The following is a 19,221-nucleotide window of genomic DNA, read 5'->3' as shown; positions in this document are numbered from 1 at the left end:
TTAAGTAATTAAAAGTATGATCAGAAGTGGCAGGGGAAAAAAAAAAAAACCTTTACGACCTTTTACGACAGTTGAGCCAATGGCGCACGTCTCGGAAAACGGCAGCGAGGAGAAGATGGCGGAGGGAGGTAATGATGCGGAGCTACTCAAGGAGAAGGCGAATAAGTACTTCAAAGGTAACTCTACAGGCCTGTCAAGTCACTGCCGTTATATATCTGTTTGTAGCAGACAGCGACGCGACCCTGAACGGCAGCGGCGGAGCGCCGGTGCAGCGATACGCTGCAGCCGAAGCCGGTGACAGACGGGAAGCTAAGCTAGGAAGCATGCTAGCTGGAAACCCCATTCATTAGATCAGGATGGAAACACGAGCCACAACTAAGTCAACTATTGAACTAATACCCAGTGAAGCATCTATTCAGAGCCATTCTGAAATGATATCCCCGTTCTTTAAGTTAAAACAGGCCATTTGGGGTAATTTTCAAGGAGGAAGTCGATTTTTGTTCGCTCACGTTGGAGAGAAGCAGCATGCAAAGTCTTCTGTGCCCACTGCCTCAAATCGTGACTCTGCGTGCACGTTTTAACAGTGATTTATCAGCGACGTCTCAATTATTCTAAATGATGTACATATTCCATTCTGTTACGGTTATAAAGTGGTGCTTTCAGCTTGAACGTTTTCTCCACCTCTGGTTTTATACCGGCCTGTTTTAGCTTTAGCTGGTGTGTTATAACTACAATATGCGATTGCGCGTGCGTGAGGCCGCGGTTTTTTGGGTGACCGCAGCGATGCCTGCTCAAAAACCCACAGGTGCCAAAAAAGTAGTGTGCAGCGTGTTAGTACGATCTGGCCTGACATTTATCATCGTATATTTTCAGAGCTTATCGTTTTGTGTATGCTGTTATCATTAAGTTTTCAAACAGATAAAGTTGTGGTAAAGCCGTATATGTTGTGTGCTCTAGTACAATACTCTGTCAGTACAGTACAATATTGCGATATTGTCAGTACAATATTGCATTTGACATGAATAACAGTCATTTTCTGCCCTTCTGGGCATCAAGTCTGATTTTCACCTAATTTGATTGATCCATAGCTGACGGCAAAAGGTGAACCACTGCATTAAAACTGTGCTTGACGAAATGTCATCCACATGAGATGATGCAGACATTAAAGGAAAACTGATGAATGAGAAAGTCCTAGAGAACTCATAAGTATGTTCTCCATCCATCCATCCATCTTCTGCTTCCGTCTTGCTTGGAGCTGAACTAAGTCGATCTCAGTGAAGTCAGACTCCACACAGAAATACCTCCAAGCCTTGACCCAAACTGTGGATCTTCTCACCGTGAGGCAAGAGTGTTGCTACTGACCTGTGCAGAAAAAAAGGACAGTGTGAAATTGTCAGCTCAGATAGCATTGACATCACTTCCTGTTTTGTTTCATTACTTCTATGTTCATCATCTGTGAGGCCATTTGAACTGTCACTGATCTGCATATAGTTAAACACTCACTACACTTTACAAGAATGTGAATTTTTCTTCAGTACTTCCTGGACTTTATAATTGAATGGCAAAATGAGGACATATATTATTAATATGACTCTGGACAACTGTAAATATCAACGCTCAAACTCCAATCAGTGGCTAAATAAAGCTGAATTTGATCGATAACAGCATAATAATCTATAAGTAACCACATCTCTGAATGATTTTTTTAAGCACATTCTATGTCATGTCTTTTTTAATAACCTGACAAGTTGAAATATCCAAGAAAAAAAATTCAAATTTCAGCATTTTGTCACTCAGTGTGAAATTCAGTAATGAGTCAACATTCAATGTCTCCTTACTCCTTCAATTTTGTCGCATCTAAAAGTTAACTTTTTTAATTGGTGAACTTAATTTTTCTTAATCATCTGATTGTGTGTCAGGTTTCAAAGAAAACAAACATTTAATCTCATGGAATATTGTAATGTTTTCAGACACTGTATTTTAAATGTTCATGATAAGCAGGGATAATCTCAAATTTCAAAACAAAAGTTGACAACAAATACATTTGAAATATTTCAGTTTAGGACATTTTAAATCATGTGGACCTCTCACTGTTGTTCACATTATTGGCAGGTGAGGGTGTTTACTTCACACTTGACTTGTTAGATACGCCTGTAGGGAGGTGTTGGATTAGTTTGAACCAGGGTGTGAGTCCTGATGGCAGCATGAAAGGCATCTGGTGTCAAAAAAAAAATACTGCAAAGTTTTGAGTGCAGTCTGCATGCCGTGGTGGGCCTCCTGTGTGAAGGGAGTGGCTGAACACACTATTTTCTTCACCTGTACTTGTGTGAAGTACGTGCGCACTCTTTTCCTCTCCATTTAATGCAATTAAAAGACATAAGTTCAAGTAGGGAGACATATGATGAATAAGTGTAGACGAGTTTAGTAATTGGCAAAACTTAATACTTTTTTTGTTTTTCTGAGTTGGTGTGTTTGATGCTGGCGGATCAGTTAGTAATTAAATTGTAGCCACACCTTGTGGCCACAGCTTGCTTTAAGGTGTGTTTTCATTATACTGTCTGCTTTTCTAAATAATTTGTGGGCTGAAAGTATAGTGACAGGTGATGTTTTGTCGAGAAAACATAAAGATGTCTTTTCCTGCAGGCTTTCGTGCAGTATCTTTAAGATGTCCAGTGAAATGAATGACAGACAGGCAGTTATATGGAGTGCTGCCGCTTCTTGTTTTTTTTTTTTTTGTTTTTTTTTTGCACGCCTACAACATGTCTGTCTCATGCCCCCAGAGTACCACCGGTTCATCGGAAACTACAGCGGCAGTGTGGCTGACACAGTGATGAGTCAGAGCAGATGCGAGGGAAAGGCTGTCTGATGTAGGATGGGCTGGATCGTCTGTTGTCTGAGACATACTGCCTAAAATAAAGTCGGATATACTCAGTACGAGCAGCGGCAGCAGTGGCCGTGGGTGATCCCTGAATGCCGTGCGTTTCTTTCTTGCGCAAAACAGAGTAGATTTTGTGAAAGAAGGCGGGTTTTAATGTGGCATTTGGTGTTGCTTGCTCACCAGTAAATATTTACAAGGCCTGATTAACGTTTGTATACTTGTTAAGGATTGTGAGCAGGGTTTTATTTATGACTCCTTGAAATTTAGTCCCTGATCAGGTTCACATAGTGGTTTGAGGGACACTTAAGTTTTCAGAGCAGATTTATAGTTTGAACACACAGTGTAATGAATGTTCTTTTAGGTTTATTCCACCTCCTGAGAATAAAGAAGATCAGCCTGTATCGTGGTGCTGATGTCAGCTGCTCTGAGTTTGAGCTCAGAAAGCTGTTGTGTGAACGCAGCAGGTCACACAGCTGGGTTAACAGCTGGTTATCAGTCATTTTGTGTTTGTTAATGAGGGTAAAGGATGATTTTACTGCCTCGCGACTTCTTCCTTTGGGCAAAATTCTCTGCATATGGTGTTGTTTGATCATAAAACTGAAAGATTGAGGATCATAAAGCAGGTCAGATCATAAAAGCAGCTCACATGTCAATATGCTGTCGTTGGAATTGACTTGATGCTGTTTATGGGTTCATAGGTACATTCTGCTAGAGGGAAACAAAAAGTGACACCAACTGCTTGAAATGTATTGTAAATATTAGATCAAGTCACCTTCAGTATATTCAAGGAGGGCAGGTTGCTCATCCATGACAGGGCAAACTCGGAGACACACACACACACACACACACACACACACACACACACACACACACACACACACACACACACATATGTAGAGTCTTGAAGAAAATTAAAATGCAGGTATTTGGCAAGTGAAGGGAAACCGAGAGGGAAAACTCTGTCACACACAAACCTGTAAACTCCACACAGAAGGGCCGCGCTTAAACCAGGAACCTTCGAGAGAGCAAACCACTGCACCACCCAGCGTAAATCCCCGCAGACACACATGCACTTACATTTTCACACGTAAACACAACACTTCCCGTCATGCACATATCGACTTGTACCTTGACAGTTTTCGCCCTCACAGCACCATAAGACTTCCCAGTAGATTTAAAATGAAGCGATCAAGATGTGGTTTGAGAGCAGCCGATCATCTTTAATTTGAGGGTATTTACATTGAAATCAGGAGAATGATGTAGGAATGATACGTGTTATATGTGCTCTCATCTCAAGGGACCAAAAGTAACTGGATAAAGAACCAATCGCATATATACAGATGCACACTGTTCAAACACAAGTTACCAAGCTTCATAAATGTCATTCTAAAGGATAGGCGGTTCGTTTCCATGACGGGGTCTGCCACAGAGAATGTCACCATAACCTACTTAAACTCGGTTCTACTCAGTAGAAATCCTCTATCTTCAGTAGAAACCTGTGTGTTTATCAGGTTTCCTGCTCTTCGTTGAAGTTTTTTTCTGATGTTGGTTCAGTATATAAATGTTTGTTACAGAAAAATCAAAAGTACATTCATAAGCATGGAGCACAGGACTTCTCTTCATGGTGTACTCACAGGCCGGTCCAGGGTTTTGTTTCTGTCATAAAGATTTAATCACCTTTTTTTTTTTCTTCTTCTTTTCTTCTTCCTCACAGAAAAAGACTACGAAAATGCTATCAAATACTACTCAGAGGCCTTGGACCTCAATCCATCCAATGCCATCTACTACAGCAACCGCAGCCTGGCGTACCTGCGCACCGAGTGCTACGGCTACGCCCTGGCGGATGCTACCAAGGCCCTGGAGATAGACAAGAACTACATTAAGGGATATTACCGGCGCGCCACCTCCAACATGGCGCTCGGCAAGTTCAAGGCCGCACTGAAGGACTACGAGACGGTGAGGAATGTTTGCAGCTACACATTTCCAGTGCATTGCCAGCTTAACATGTAAAGAAGGAGGGAACATTTGGCATATTGTTCATGAGGTAGTCCTCATCTTCAGCTGTGCTCATCCTACAAATGCATGTATAGAAATAAAGAGGCTTTTTGTGTTACAAGATATTTTCCTGGAAGCAGGACTAAAGTTCGAAGCCCAAGTTTCCTAACTTTGGTGCTGTGTTGAGTTCCGTTTCCTCTGAAGAAGAAGCAGCTCTCCCGTCCCATCTGCCGACTTGTCACCACCAGTTAGACTCCTTGCGCTTCCCTAACACCCTGGAAAAGGGATTAGCCTTTAATCCCGCCATGATGCCAGTTAGATCCAGTGCAAAGGCACTCGTGCCACTGCTAATTTGGTGTCTATTGTTCGTGCTGTTTCCATAATAAACCAAATAATATGCTGTAGTTGTGGGAAGAAAAGTCTTTAAAGCTTCGCCACAGTTAACACATTTGTCGCTTTAATGAAACCGCTGGTCGTGAAATAAAGACGTTTAACAAAGCAAGGGAGAGAATGGAGTCAGTTTTATTTTTGTATTTGTCGATGTAAGGCTGAATAATGACACTATTGAAGTGAGGTCATTTAAATCTAACACGACCACATGGATGAGGCTGCACCGCCTGCTGAGTTTGTTTCTCACATTATAGCAGCTCTTCTTGTAGTAACTTCATTTTTAAAACTGTTTTCTTAAAATAATGCTCAAGGGTAAAAAAAACTGAACTTATTTGCTTCATTATGTGCTGAGAAAGTCATTTTTTCTGCCTCATTATTTATGCTTTTTTAAAAAAAATGTCTTTTTTATTTCCATACTAGGTCGTGAGGGTTCGTCCAAACGACAAGGATGCAAGGATGAAGTATCAGGAATGTAACAAGATAGTGAAACAGAAGGCCTTTGAGAGAGCCATTGCCAGCGACGAGACAAAGAAATCAGTTGTCGACTCTCTGGACATCGAAAACATGAGTAAGTACGGAAATGAAAATTGTTTAAAAGTATTATGAGCTTGTTAAATAGGAATTAAATGTAATCAACTTCCACGAGCCTCAACTCCGAAATGATCCTGTCCTGCAGCGATCGAAGACGACTACGTCGGCCCCAAGCTTGAAGACGGAAAGGTTACGTTGAAATTCATGCAGGAGATGATGGAATGGTTCAAAGATCAGAAAAAACTGCACAGAAAATGTGCATATCAGGTAAAAAGGGGTTCGCTTCTGTCAAACTGGGTGAAACTCGCCGCGCCTCTAATCAACCTTCTCTTCCTGCATTCAGATTTTGGTGCAAGTTAAAGATGTTCTGTCGAAGCTACCGAGCCTCGTTGAAATCACGTTAAAAGAGGTGAGAACTGTAAAGAAGCAGACCTGAAAACTCCAGCAGGGTCTGTCCCGTGTTCACACTTGTGATGTTCGGTTCTCCAGTGCAGCAGAGTGAAAATCATCCCTCAGTTGAGGCCGACACCAACTTCTGAGAGGTTTGGGTAGAATTCCATTAAACAAGAGGAACAGTAAACTTTGTTTTCATGGTACATGGTTTATACAGTGGCTACAGAGTTTCTAAGAACATACAGGACATTGACTTTAAAAGGATTTATTAACATAAATCAAACTGTAGTGTGTTAGCAGTGACTAAAGATGTGTGGAGGGTAGCAGTTCCGCTGAAGTGACGTTGATGGTCCGTTTCCTCACTGCATTTTATTAGAAGTCATTTACACAACAGGGGATTTCCTGCTGCTGTAACTTCTGACACATTTATACATTTCATAAGCTGGCGGTCAGTTTCCCAAGAACAATAATCCAGCTTCCATCGTGCGGTATTCGGTAAAGCGCAAAGAATTCATGCGGAGGTCACGCTGCGGAGAAGACGTCACAGCAGCGCTCCAGCTTGTGTTTTGGAGCTTTTTATATCTTTTGGCCCACTTTTAGAAATGTCACACAGGCCGCAAAGTGCAGGAGACTGGAGTGTGAACTTTGGTCTGGACCAGAGAGCCCAACCACAAGTGTGAACACAGACTTGCCTTGTGGGATTACCAACCCTGTCATCAGCCTCTGATGTGACTGCATGGAGGAGATGATTTGTTTTGGCAGTCTAATAAAGTTCCTCCTCTGGTCTCCGTCCAGGCTGTTTTTTTTTTTTTTTTTGTTTTTTTTTTTAAACTTTCTCTCTCTCTCTCTTTGCCACAGACAGAAAAAATAACTATTTGTGGCGACACCCACGGACAGTACTACGACCTCCTCAACATCTTCAAGCTGAACGGCTTACCGTCAGAGACCAACCCTTACGTATCCTTTCTGCCGGCAGACAGCCTCACATGCACTTTCAGCTGTGCGTCCAGTGCCGCCGTCCCCCGCATTGCTCTGCTTGGTCCCTAAAAAGACGGCGGCCGTGTGCCCGGAGCGCACAGCGCCTGCGTCATGCCACTTAACCACATCATTCAGCTCTTCAATGGCGACTTTGTGGACCGCGGCTCCTTCTCCCTCGAGGTCATTCTTACCCTTTTCGGCTTCAAGCTGCTCTACCCCGACGACTTCCACTTGCTCCGAGGTCAGTGCGCTCGCTCGCAGCGTTCTGCGCGCGTCGGACTGTGGATGTATGTTTAGCAGCTCGTAAAGCATCAGATTGTGTATCACGCCAACCACACGTTGTAAAGTTTAAAGAGCACCAGTGTCGCCCCATCCAGCTTTTAGAACCCCTCCATCCAGGTTAGGGGTCACGGGGTCATCGTTACACACTCGCCACTAATTAACTCGAGAATCATTAGTTTAGATTTCTGTTCATTTTTCATCACTACTTCGAGTTCAGGTCATGGAAACTGGCCGGACGTGTCGGTAGAGGACTGTTCAACAGGAAGTAACCCGGCTGTTACCTGCAGGTAACCATGAGACGGACAACATGAACCAGATGTACGGCTTTGAGGGGGAGGTCAAAGCCAAGTACACAGCCCAGATGTTCCAGCTCTTCAGCGAGGTCTTCCAGTGGCTTCCTCTCGCTCAGTGTATCAACAACAAAGTGCTGGTAAGCTCTGGAAGAAGCAGTTCACCCTGCCAAAGTATTGAAACAACAGCACAAATAATCTCTGATGAATATCAGCTTCATGTTTTTATGTTTTATTACTAATTGCTTTCACACTAAGCTGAGTATGTGTTTTTTACTGTAAGATTTAGTGTCAATGTGAGGAAAAAATGTGGCGCTGAACAAGTGAAATTGAGATTCAGCTTTCTTTCATTGTTTTATAGTGTTTTTTGCTTATTTGTTACAGCCTTATTTCGAGAGTGTTATCTAGTTATAAACACTATAATGTTGTGACGCTGTGGTTTGGTGTATATCTGCTCTAACAAGGCTTTCCTCCTCAGGTAATGCACGGGGGGCTGTTCAGTGAAGATGGCGTCACATTGGAGGACCTCAGGAAGATTGATCGGAATCGACAACCTCCAGACTCAGGTAGAGTCCGCCTCTTTAAGATCGTCTTATTAAACCATGTCAGTAAAGAGGACCTGGGGGGTCGCAGGGGGCATTGAAGCATTAAGCATTAAACGCAGTGTTAGAGCCACATTTTCAAAAATATGTAGGATGAAGGTCCTATTTTTAAGTTATTTATCTGTATATTATTTTTAGGAGTACAGCTGGAATGCGACAAAGAGTCAATCCACACAAGAAGTGGTGGAAAGTTGTCCTTTGTTGTACTGTACAGCATAAATGAGCTGTTATGCTGCTTGATAGGCTTCATGTATGAAGGGTTGCATTGGAGTTTTGTCGCCATCTAGCTGTCGGAGTGTGAACTACCTTCAGCAAACTGGTTTTCCAGGAGTTTAAGAACAGCTGTGTAGGTTAAGATGGAGGTGAGCTTTAAGGAGCAAATTAAGCTGCTCACTCAGGATGAAGTTTGCACAAATCATTCACATTGTCCAGGGTGCTTTGTTAGGCTTTGTTTTAACCCAAAACAGATGTGATTGGATTTTAAAGCCCTGTTTCAAGAGAATGATCAAAATAATCCATGAGACTTGAAAATTACTGTTTGATTAATTGTTCCAAGTGTCCCTGATTTTCGCCATGCCTTAATGTTTATGCTAGATTCAAATGAACAATCTTCACATGAAGAAAAATGTAAAAATTACTTTTTATAATTGTAGAAATAAGCAATATTTATAGATGTCTGTATAATGAATTTTATAAGTAAAATAGCAATGGCTTGCAAGTAACATTCCGCTTTCCACTTAATCTTGCAAATCTTGAGTTGCATGTGATGCACAACATCACTCGGTAACTGAGCTGACATTGGAAAGAACAGACACTTTTATATATCTCCTCTCTCTCTCGCTCTCTCTCTCTGACAGGCCCCATGTGTGACCTCCTCTGGTCAGACCCACAGCCTCAGGTCAGTGCCTCCCATTCCAGGTGTCGTTCTCCCAAAGCAGTCGCAGGTTTAGGTTTCATCCTCTTCTCTCCCCTGCAGAACGGCCGGTCGATCAGCAAGCGAGGCGTGAGCTGTCAGTTCGGGCCCGACGTGACGGAGAGATTCCTGGAGCAGAACAAGCTGGATTTCATCGTGCGTAGTCATGAGGTCAAAGCTGAGGGCTACGAAGTCACTCACTCAGGAAAGTGCGTCACCGTGTTCTCAGCACCCAACTACTGGTACGTACTCGGCACGGACGGCTGACGCTCAGCCGCTCCGTGGGGTCCTCACTCTGCTCTGCTCTGTTCTGCTGTCCCGCAGTGATCAGATGGGAAACAAAGGAGCATATATCCACCTCAGGGGATCAGACCTCAAGCCAGAATTTCACCAGTTCACTGCTGTGGTCAGTACGCTTTCTTTCTATCAGTTCATTGGTTTAAAAACTGCTCTGACGATCATCTGCTTTATAATAATGATTGAGATGGATCTATTGAATGCATGTAGTTCTATCTACTTTAGTGACATCTACTGGTCTTCTAATGTAATTGCGCCCCCTCCTAAACAATCCTCAGTCATTCAGAACTGAAGCTCTTTGAAAGTCAGTTATTTTTCAATTTATACAAGGATATAGCTAACTCAGCATTTCAGAAATTGCAAAGCTAACGAAGGTAAGTACCCACCCGTCCGCTCAGTACAGGGTCTGGGTGTCTGGAGCTGATCGCTGCCCAGTAATAGAGCAAGGCAGCGTCCATCCTCAACAGTACATGCTCTACATGCTGCATAAAGAGGCTTTTAATGATTACAGCTTAGCCTCGCTGTGGCAGCAAGGAGCAAACACAACTCTGCGAAGCACTTCAATCATCTGCTTCGGTTGCCATGACAACTAGTTACTTAACTACCTACCTTGACAGCGCTTGAGTACACATCTGAAGACGAGTCGGTGATGTAGGAGACGCCGTATCAGCCAGTCTCTTCCTACCGGCAGCATGCCATCACTTTGTTCCAAGGCTTTGTGTTTGACGGGAGCGAAATGTGAAGTTTTTTTTTGTTTTTACTATCTCGAAAATGTATAAATTAACTGGAAAAAAACAAAACAAAAACCTCAAAGATCAAAAGTGAGACGAAGGAAAGGTGTAAAAGTACAATTTCTTGACTAATTTTCTTTTCCTATTTAGCTTAGGTCCAATTAAACCATGACTGGATAATTATTAACAGTGCTCTTTCACTTGCCTCACATGCCTCAGTCTCTTCACTTTGTTGTTTTCATTAATTTTTTTTTTTTTTGCCTCTTAATTCTGAACTGTGGACACCAGGGAATTAAATAATGTTGTTGATTGATATATAAATCGTATATATATTTTAAATTGTGCATCATGAACTGATGACTTCTCTCTTGTATTGAAATATTTTCATTGTGATTTTGCACGTTATGAATGCACCGTGCACAGAAAACATAAAGAGATAGATTTTCCTGACAGACAAAATCCAATTCAAACTGTGATTTTTTTTTTATTTGTATTTATTTTTTTTATTTTTTTTGTGAAAGTTGAATTTATTTGTTTTGCTTTTCTCGCAGCCTCATCCGAATGTCAAGCCCATGGCATACGCTAACACGCTAATGCAGTTGGGGATGATGTAGAGGCCGCGCCGATCTGCCCGTGACGCCGCTGACCTCCCGTCGGACCCGAACCTTCCCCGCCGCCTCATTCCCTCCAGCGCTCGGACATGCTCTGGTTCATGCTAAGCCTAAGGGATCCCTCTCCCCTGCAACAACCCCCCCGCTAGTCGTGCGCAGAAAACGCGTGGTGTAGTTCACACGGGAAGAGATCACTTAGACCAGCTCAATCTAGAACTGGACATAGTCTCTCATGCTGCCGGTCGTAACTGGAAAGCCACCATTATGATTTGACCATCCGCCTAATCATGCGATCCATCACTTGGGTCAAAAAAAAACCAACCCTGAGGATCCCCGGTCAGCCTCCTTCAAGGCCCTTTTTAAATATTTGTTTTGCTCAGCAGATGGCATCAAATAGCTGGTATGTACCAAAGATCTGTAATGAAAATGATTGTTGAGTGTTTTGCATTGAGCATCTTAACCTAGCATCGTTACCATTGGCCTCCGTAAAGAGTTTAGAGCTTCGTGAACTGGTCCAAGAGCAGCATGTTCAACAGTGTTCCTCAAACCACTCAACGATATGCCAGTTTACTACAGAAACCGATTACATGTTTGATTCCAGTATGAATAAAAAATGAAAAAAAAAAAAAAAAGAGATTTCCTGTCTCTGGGTACACTCTAAAAGGTGCTGTTTGCCACTAGTGGTGTATTTTAGCTGGTTCAGTCATGTAGCTGGTAACATTTGTTTTGCACTTGCTGCACTGCTTCCTCTCTGGGGAAGGTACTGCTGCTCTCTGTGTTCATCCCCGATCGTCATTGTGCCACTCACCCGACAGATCCCGCACACTCTACTCTCCAAACTCGGCTTTGGTGTACAGCTAACACTGACGGCACTGAAGTCTGCAGTATGTGTCCCGGTGACTTATTATCGACTCCATATGTGGATTTCTTCAATACATAAACGTCCAAAATGCAATCCTATCTTGAAACGCACAGCTGCATTGTCCAATGGCCCTCAACTTTTTAGATAAAGAAGTACACTGATGTGTATGTATATATACTGTATCATTTAAAGATTCTGTGTATTGTTTGGAGAAAATTATTGAATAAAAAAAGCAAGTTCAGTGATTTTTGGAAACCGGCTGGTATCTTTATTTATGTCAACTTGCACTTATCTCATACAACCACAACTACCAAAAAAGTGGGGTAGTGTGTGAAACATAAAAAACACAGAGGGTGGAGCACATTGCACCTCCCTGTGAGCTTGTGTCTGAATGGTACTAAATATTTAGGTTTGCCATACCTAAAGTTTTGTAATACTTTAAATAAATATTTTCCTACTATTCACTTTACCTTTAGGCCAACGTTTTAATATCGTTATAAGTTGTAAGTTATACAATATTTGTAACGTATACATACATTGTGGCATTATTAAAACTCAGTACACTGTTGTGGATAAGGACTTTAACCTGACATAGAAACCTTAGCTTTGTGTTTTTATTTTTTAATTATTTCTATACTGAATTGCATTTGGTAACACTTGTTTATTGACAGCATAAAATGCAAAACAAATTCACGGTGCAATGTGTGTATATACAGTAAATTGCAGAAAAGAAAACACAAACTGCTGGCGTTGCCCTGTCCAATATGGCGGCGACGCTGACGTCCCACGTCTCCTACACGTGTACGAAGCCTGTTTACTGACAGCATGACAGTCGCACGTGTGTGACGTCACCCGCCCGAACAGCTGATCCGCTCGTCGTCAGCCGCGCGCCGACTCTTCACGAAGCGAGCAGAGCAGCACGAGTTTCACCTTGTTGCAAGCGCCAGCTGGACGCACACACAAACACACCGAGTGACACGCGCGCAGAGGACAACGGCTGCTCCACACTAAAAAAAAAAAAAGAAAAAAAGAATAAACAGGAGATGCCGAAATACTGCTCGGTCCCAAACTGCAAGAATGACTCCGGGAGCGGCATCGAGAGGAGAAGCTTTTACCGGTAAGGTGATGGTTTAAATAATAATAATAAAAAAAACAGTGTGGTGGCTAACGCGCTGCTCGCAGATAAAAGAAGTCCTGAATGAAGTGTCGTTTGACGTTAAAACAACTTTTAGCTTTCCGTCGCCGTTTTTTAAAAGTCGTTCAGCTGAAGCGGGCGATCGCGGTGTCGACACTGCAGCGCGTGTGATGACTTGGTAAGTTTGTATCTCTGCTTCTGACCTTTGGACTGGTTGGTCTTGATTAAGTCCGGCTTTGCGCTCACTCAACTGTTGACTCATCTCAGATGTGATGCAGAACAGATAAGCTCGTTAAGTTAATGTTTGTTTTGAATTTGGGTTTTGTGTGTTGGATGTGTTTGAGATGTTTTTGTGATGTTATCGGATCCGAGCTGAGTCAGCGAAACCGACAGTTTGGTTATATTATTTTTAATGTGGGCGGTTAAACAGAAAAGTTCCGAATGAGACAAATGTCATAGTTTTAGTTTGTAACATTTATGCATTGACTTAGAAACCGTTTTCCATGCACGTACGTTGTTTTCTTTTAATTTGGTTTGCAACAGTAATAAAAATGTAATTGTATTCTAATCAAAGTGAAAACGGGCAGATGAAGTATTTTTGTGTGCCATGTGCACGCAGCGAGTGGCGCATCCGGACTCGAAGTTGTTCCAACTCAAACACAGATCACATGATCCAGCTGGCGACCCCGGAAGGGAACGGCCTCAACTCAGCACCACCACACAGTGGCCCACTGGGCCATCTGCATCTCACCTGCTGGGAAGCAGCTGTGTGTGGCATCTCGTGAACCTGTTCGAGCACATTGGTTTCCACAAATGATCTGGCGTTATTTCATTCCTATGGCTCAGAGCCTTTCTTCAGTTTGACTCTCCAACCAGAGAGTTGGGAAAACATTAATCCACAAGGATTAAAGGCATAAGCCACACTGTGATGAGTCTGCAGCTGGTTATTTGACACTTTTACTTTTGTTACAGCTTGTTTTACACTCGTACACGTTCGCTTGGCTTTGGACTGTGATGGCGGACTTTCTCTCTGACGCCTGCGGTGTTTTGCGGCGTTCCAGGTTCCCCCTGCAGGACCCGGTCCGGCTGCAGCAGTGGCTGAAGAACATGGGGCGTGAGAACTGGACTCCGTCTCGACACCAGTACGTCTGCAGTGAGCACTTCGCTCCGTCTTGCTTCAGAGTCAGATGGGGGATCCACTACATCGAGAAGAACGCCGTGCCCACTCTCTTCCGGGACGCCGAGGTAAAACCAAGGCTTGCATTAATCCTGGCATTTTTTGCACGGAATACAGAAATCCTCAGTGTGACACGAACAGCATCTGGTTGAATTATCCTTCAACGTTTCCCACACTTGAAATCGCACTTGATATTTAAACTTAAAATTGGTGAAAGTGGAAAAAGACGTTTCTCAGGTTGTTCATGTTTGCCGCTTTTTAGACTGGTGTATTTTTTCAAATCTGCTTCTGGTGTAATTTAGGAAAACAAATTTAGTTTTTTTTTTTTTTTTTTTTTCCTTTGACAGTTTGATTTATGGGAAAACTAATTAGCTGTTAACCAGATTAATGAAGATTTGACGAATCCTCAATCTGTTTTCATTGATGTTCTTCACAAATCCATCAAGAATAGAGCCGTGTGTGTCTTTTGTCTCATAGTTGTTTATTTTTATGCCATTTTAAAAGAATCATCCTCCTTTTAACCTCGTAGGTCTGGATTACTTCCAGCCGTTGTCGTTATTTGGAGCATTCTCACTGAGCTGGTGGTTTCTCTGCTTGCTGAAGTGAACATTTTGTCCTTTTTTCCAGGATGTGTCTGTTAAGATGTTCAGCTTTTTTACTTTTCGCCAACAGACTTCTGTTTTTTTTCTCCCCAGAAAAGGAAAGCGACGGATTGCAGCGAGCAGAACCCAAAGCGGCATCGAAACGATCAAAGCGCGACGGCGTCAGATGATGGGACCACGGCGTCCGACGCCGTCGATACCCAGAGTGCATTGCACACGCTGCATCTGTACAACGCCGCGGTGGAGTGTGGCGATGTAGGCGAGTGTGACTCCTCCCTCCAGACCGACGCGGACGCTCTGCTGTCAGGGGCTGAACCGGAGGCGGGTCTTCACGTCCCTCTAGCTTTGTTCCAGAGGGAGGAGGAGCTCAGTAACGGCGAGGAGGACACAGGGGTGGTCCTGATGTCCCAGTGTCCCGCCGGCGACGGGCAGGACGAGCTGGTCGGCGCCGTCACGGCTGCCATTTTGACTCAGGGCCACAGGCTGGTGTTCAGCGACCCTGCAGACGAGGCCGTCGGCGGACTTGAGGAGGTCTCTTACGCTTCTCTGGGAGAACTGTCAGAGGAGACTCAAGTCATCGCCTACTACGAGGCCACGCCCGCCGTCTTCCCCCCCGCCGCCGCGCAGTTCACCCTGTGCCCGGAAACGGTGCTGTCCTCCGCCCTGAGCTCCAAACCCATCACGTCCACGCTGCCCATCGTGTCCAAACACGTGGCGCCGTCCCCCGCCTCCCTCGTCCTCACCGTGGAGAGGGTGGAAGACGGGGACGGAGACAAGTCGGACGAGGAGGACGACGACGCGGAGCAGCAAGACCCGCAGCTGGAGGAACACTGGTCAGTGGTAGTTCTGCTCAGGCAGCTCCAACCCGACACACACACACACACACACACACACACACACACACACACACACACACACAGTCTCGTATTTCTATCCTTGTGGGGACCTTTTATTGACTCCCATTCATGTCTAGCCCCTAACCCGAAACCCTAACCCACACCACAACAAAGCCTAACCCTAAAGAAATGTTTTTGCACTTTTACTTTTTTCAGTAACAACAACATGGTCAAGAAAACACTGTTTCTCCTACTTAGGACCGGAAAAAGGTCCCCACAAGGCACGTCGTTCCACGTTTTGCTATCCTTGTGGGGACATTTGGCCCCAACAAGGATAGAAATACGAGAACACACACACACACACACACACACACACACACACACACACACACACACTCTGTACTGAGACCTCCTCTCCAACCGCAGTTACCACAAGAACAGCCTGAGCAAGGAGCAGCTGGAGGCCGTCGTGACGGAGCTGCAGAAGAAGGTGAAGGTGCTGCAGCAGCGGCACCGGCGCCACGTGGAGAAGCTGGCGGGCCTGGAGAACACGGTCAGCCAGCTGCGCCAGAGCAACCTGCTGAACGAGGAGCGGCTGCAGCTGCTGGAGCGGGTATCCAGCCTCACATCCAGCCTCACATCCCGCCACATCCAACCCCACATCCAGCCTCACATCCAGCCTCACATCCAGCCTCACATCCAGCCTCACATCCCGCCACATCCAACCCCACATCCAGCCTCACATCCAGCCTCACATCCAGCCTCACATCCAGCCTCACATCCCGCCACATCCAACCCCACATCCAGCCTCACATCCAGCCTCACATCCAGCCTCACATCCAGCCTCACATCCCGCCACATCCAGCCTCACATCCAGCCTCACATCCAGCCTCACATCCAGCCTCACATCCAGCCACATCCAACCCCACATCCAGCCTCACATCCAGCCTCACATCCAGCCCCACATCCAGCCTCACATCCAGCCTCACATCCAACCCCACATCCAGCCTCACATCCCGCCACATCCAACCCCACATCCAGCCTCACATCCAACCCCACATCCAGCCTCACATCCAGCCTCACATCCAGCCTCACATCCAACCCCACATCCAACCCCACATCCAGCCTCACATCTAGCCTCACATCCAGCCTCACATCCAGCCTCACATCCAGCCTCACATCCAGCCTCACATCCAGCCTCACATCCAGCCTCACATCCAGCCCCACATCCAGCCTCACATCCAGCCTCACATCCAGCCCCACATCCAGCCCCACATCCAGCCTCACATCCAGCCTAACATCCAACCCCACATCCAGCCTCACATCCAGCCTCACATCCAGCCTCACATCCAGCCTCACATCCAACCCCACATCCAACCCCACATCCAGCCTCACATCTAGCCTCACATCCAGCCTCACATCCAGCCTCACATCCCGCCACATCCAACCCCACATCCAGCCTCACATCCAGCCTCACATCCAGCCCCACATCCAGCCCCACATCCAGCCTCACATCCAGCCTCATCCAGCCTCACACCCAACTCCACATCCAGCCTCACATCCAGCCTCACATCCAGCCTCACATCCAGCCTCACATCCAGCCTCACATCCAGCCCCACATCCAGCCTCACATCCAGCCTCACATCCAGCCTCACATCCAGCCTCACATCCAGCCTCACATCCAGCCTCACATCCAGCCTCACATCCAGCCTCATCCAGCCTCACACCCAACTCCACATCCAGCCTCACATCCAGCCTCACATCCAGCCTCACATCCAGCCTCACATCCAGCCTCACATCCAGCCCCACATCCAGCCTCACATCCAGCCTCACATCCAGCCTCACATCCAGCCTCACATCCAGCCTCACATTCAGCCTCACATCCAGCCCCACATCCAGCCTCACATCCAGCCTCATCCAGCCTCACATCCAGCCTCACATCCAGCCCCACATCCAGCCTCACATCCAGCCTCATCCAGCCTCACATCCAGCCTCACATCCAGCCTCACATCCAGCCTCACATCCAGCCCCACATCCAGCCCCACATCCAGCCCCACATCCAGCCCCACATCCAGCCTCACATCCAGCCTCACATCCAGCCCCACATCCAGCCTCACATCCAGCCTCACATCCAGCCCCACATCCAGCCCCACATCCAGCCCCACATCCAGCCTCACATCCCGCCACATCCAACCGCACATCCAGCCTCACATCCAGCCTCACATCCAGCCTCACATCCAGCCTCACATCCAGCCTCACATCCAGCCTCACATCCAGCCCCACATCCAGCCCCACATCCAGCCTCACATCCAGCCTCACATCCAGCCTCACATCCAGCCTCACATCCAGCCCCACATCCAGCCCCACATCCAGCCCCACATCCAGCCCCACATCCAGCCTCACATCCAGCCTCACATCCAGCCTCTCATCCAGCCTCACACCCAACTCCACATCCAGCCTCACATCCAGCCTCACATCCAGCCTCACATCCAGCCTCACATCCAGCCCCACATCCAGCCTCACATCCAGCCTCACATCCAGCCCCACATCCAGCCCCACATCCAGCCTCACATCCAGCCTCACATCCAGCCTCACATCCAGCCTCACATTCAGCCTCACATCCAGCCCCACATCCAGCCTCACATCCAGCCTCATCCAGCCTCACATCCAGCCTCACATCCAGCCCCACATCCAGCCTCACATCCAGCCTCACATCCAGCCCCACATCCAGCCCCACATCCAGCCCCACATCCAGCCTCACATCCCGCCACATCCAACCGCACATCCAGCCTCACATCCAGCCTCACATCCAGCCTCACATCCAGCCTCACATCCAGCCTCACATCCAGCCTCACATCCAGCCCCACATCCAGCCCCACATCCAGCCTCACATCCAGCCTCACATCCAGCCTCACATCCAGCCTCACATCCAGCCCCACATCCAGCCCCACATCCAGCCCCACATCCAGCCTCACATCCAGCCTCACATCCAGCCTCACATCCAGCCTCATCCAGCCTCACACCCAACTCCACATCCAGCCTCACATCCAGCCTCACATCCAGCCTCACATCCAGCCTCACATCCAGCCCCACATCCAGCCTCACATCCAGCCTCACATCCAGCCCCACATCCAGCCCCACATCCAGCCTCACATCCAGCCTCACATCCAGCCTCACATCCAGCCTCACATTCAGCCTCACATCCAGCCTCACATCCAGCCCCACATCCAGCCTCACATCCAGCCTCATCCAGCCTCACATCCAGCCTCACATCCAGCCTCACATCCAGCCTCACATCCAGCCCCACATCCAGCCCCACATCCAGCCCCACATCCAGCCTCACATCCAGCCTCACATCCAGCCTCACATCCAGCCCCACATCCAGCCTCACATCCAGCCTCACATCCAACCCCACATCCAGCCCCACATCCAGCCTCACATCCAGCCCCACATCCAGCCTCACATCCAGCCTCACATCCCGCCTCACATCCCGCCTCACATCCAGCCTCACATCCAGCCTCACATCCAGCCACATCCCGCCTCACATCCCGCCTCACATCATTCATAACCACGCTCTTCATTCCCTCTTTCCCAGGCCTACCTGCAGACCAGTACCACCCTGCCGGACGGCGGCGAGACGGTGGCCATCATCTACGAAGAGGACGATGCTGCATATCTGTATACTCCACTCAACCATATAGAGGCTTAAATGAAATTG

The 19,221-nt window shown here is 46.6% G+C and overlaps 2 protein-coding genes across 2 annotated transcripts; both read left to right on the top strand.

Annotated features, from left to right (window-relative positions):
- Positions 1-86: 86 nt before the first annotated feature.
- Positions 87-11,998, top strand: ppp5c (protein phosphatase 5, catalytic subunit). Its single transcript, XM_030108979.1, has 13 exons — positions 87-176; positions 4,593-4,834; positions 5,684-5,831; positions 5,940-6,061; positions 6,138-6,203; positions 7,046-7,144; positions 7,301-7,406; positions 7,735-7,877; positions 8,216-8,303; positions 9,197-9,237; positions 9,316-9,494; positions 9,577-9,658; positions 10,832-11,998. The coding sequence occupies exons 1-13, from the start codon at positions 116-118 to the stop codon at positions 10,892-10,894; spliced, it is 1,440 nt and encodes a 479-aa protein (XP_029964839.1). The 5' UTR covers positions 87-115; the 3' UTR covers positions 10,895-11,998.
- A 644-nt stretch (positions 11,999-12,642) lies between these two features.
- Positions 12,643-19,221, top strand: LOC115400916 (THAP domain-containing protein 5-like). The gene is made up of 5 exons (XM_030108980.1): positions 12,643-12,870; positions 13,950-14,133; positions 14,761-15,500; positions 15,930-16,116; positions 19,099-19,221. Exons 1-5 carry the CDS (start codon positions 12,797-12,799, stop codon positions 19,210-19,212), a joined length of 1,299 nt encoding a protein of 432 aa, XP_029964840.1. The 5' UTR covers positions 12,643-12,796; the 3' UTR covers positions 19,213-19,221.

Source organism: Salarias fasciatus, chromosome 14 (assembly GCF_902148845.1).
Source record: "Salarias fasciatus chromosome 14, fSalaFa1.1, whole genome shotgun sequence".
In the NCBI taxonomy this organism is placed as follows: domain Eukaryota; kingdom Metazoa; phylum Chordata; class Actinopteri; order Blenniiformes; family Blenniidae; genus Salarias; species Salarias fasciatus.
The sequence above is the reverse complement of the archived record's forward strand: the minus strand, read 5'-3'. Positions and strand labels throughout refer to the sequence as shown.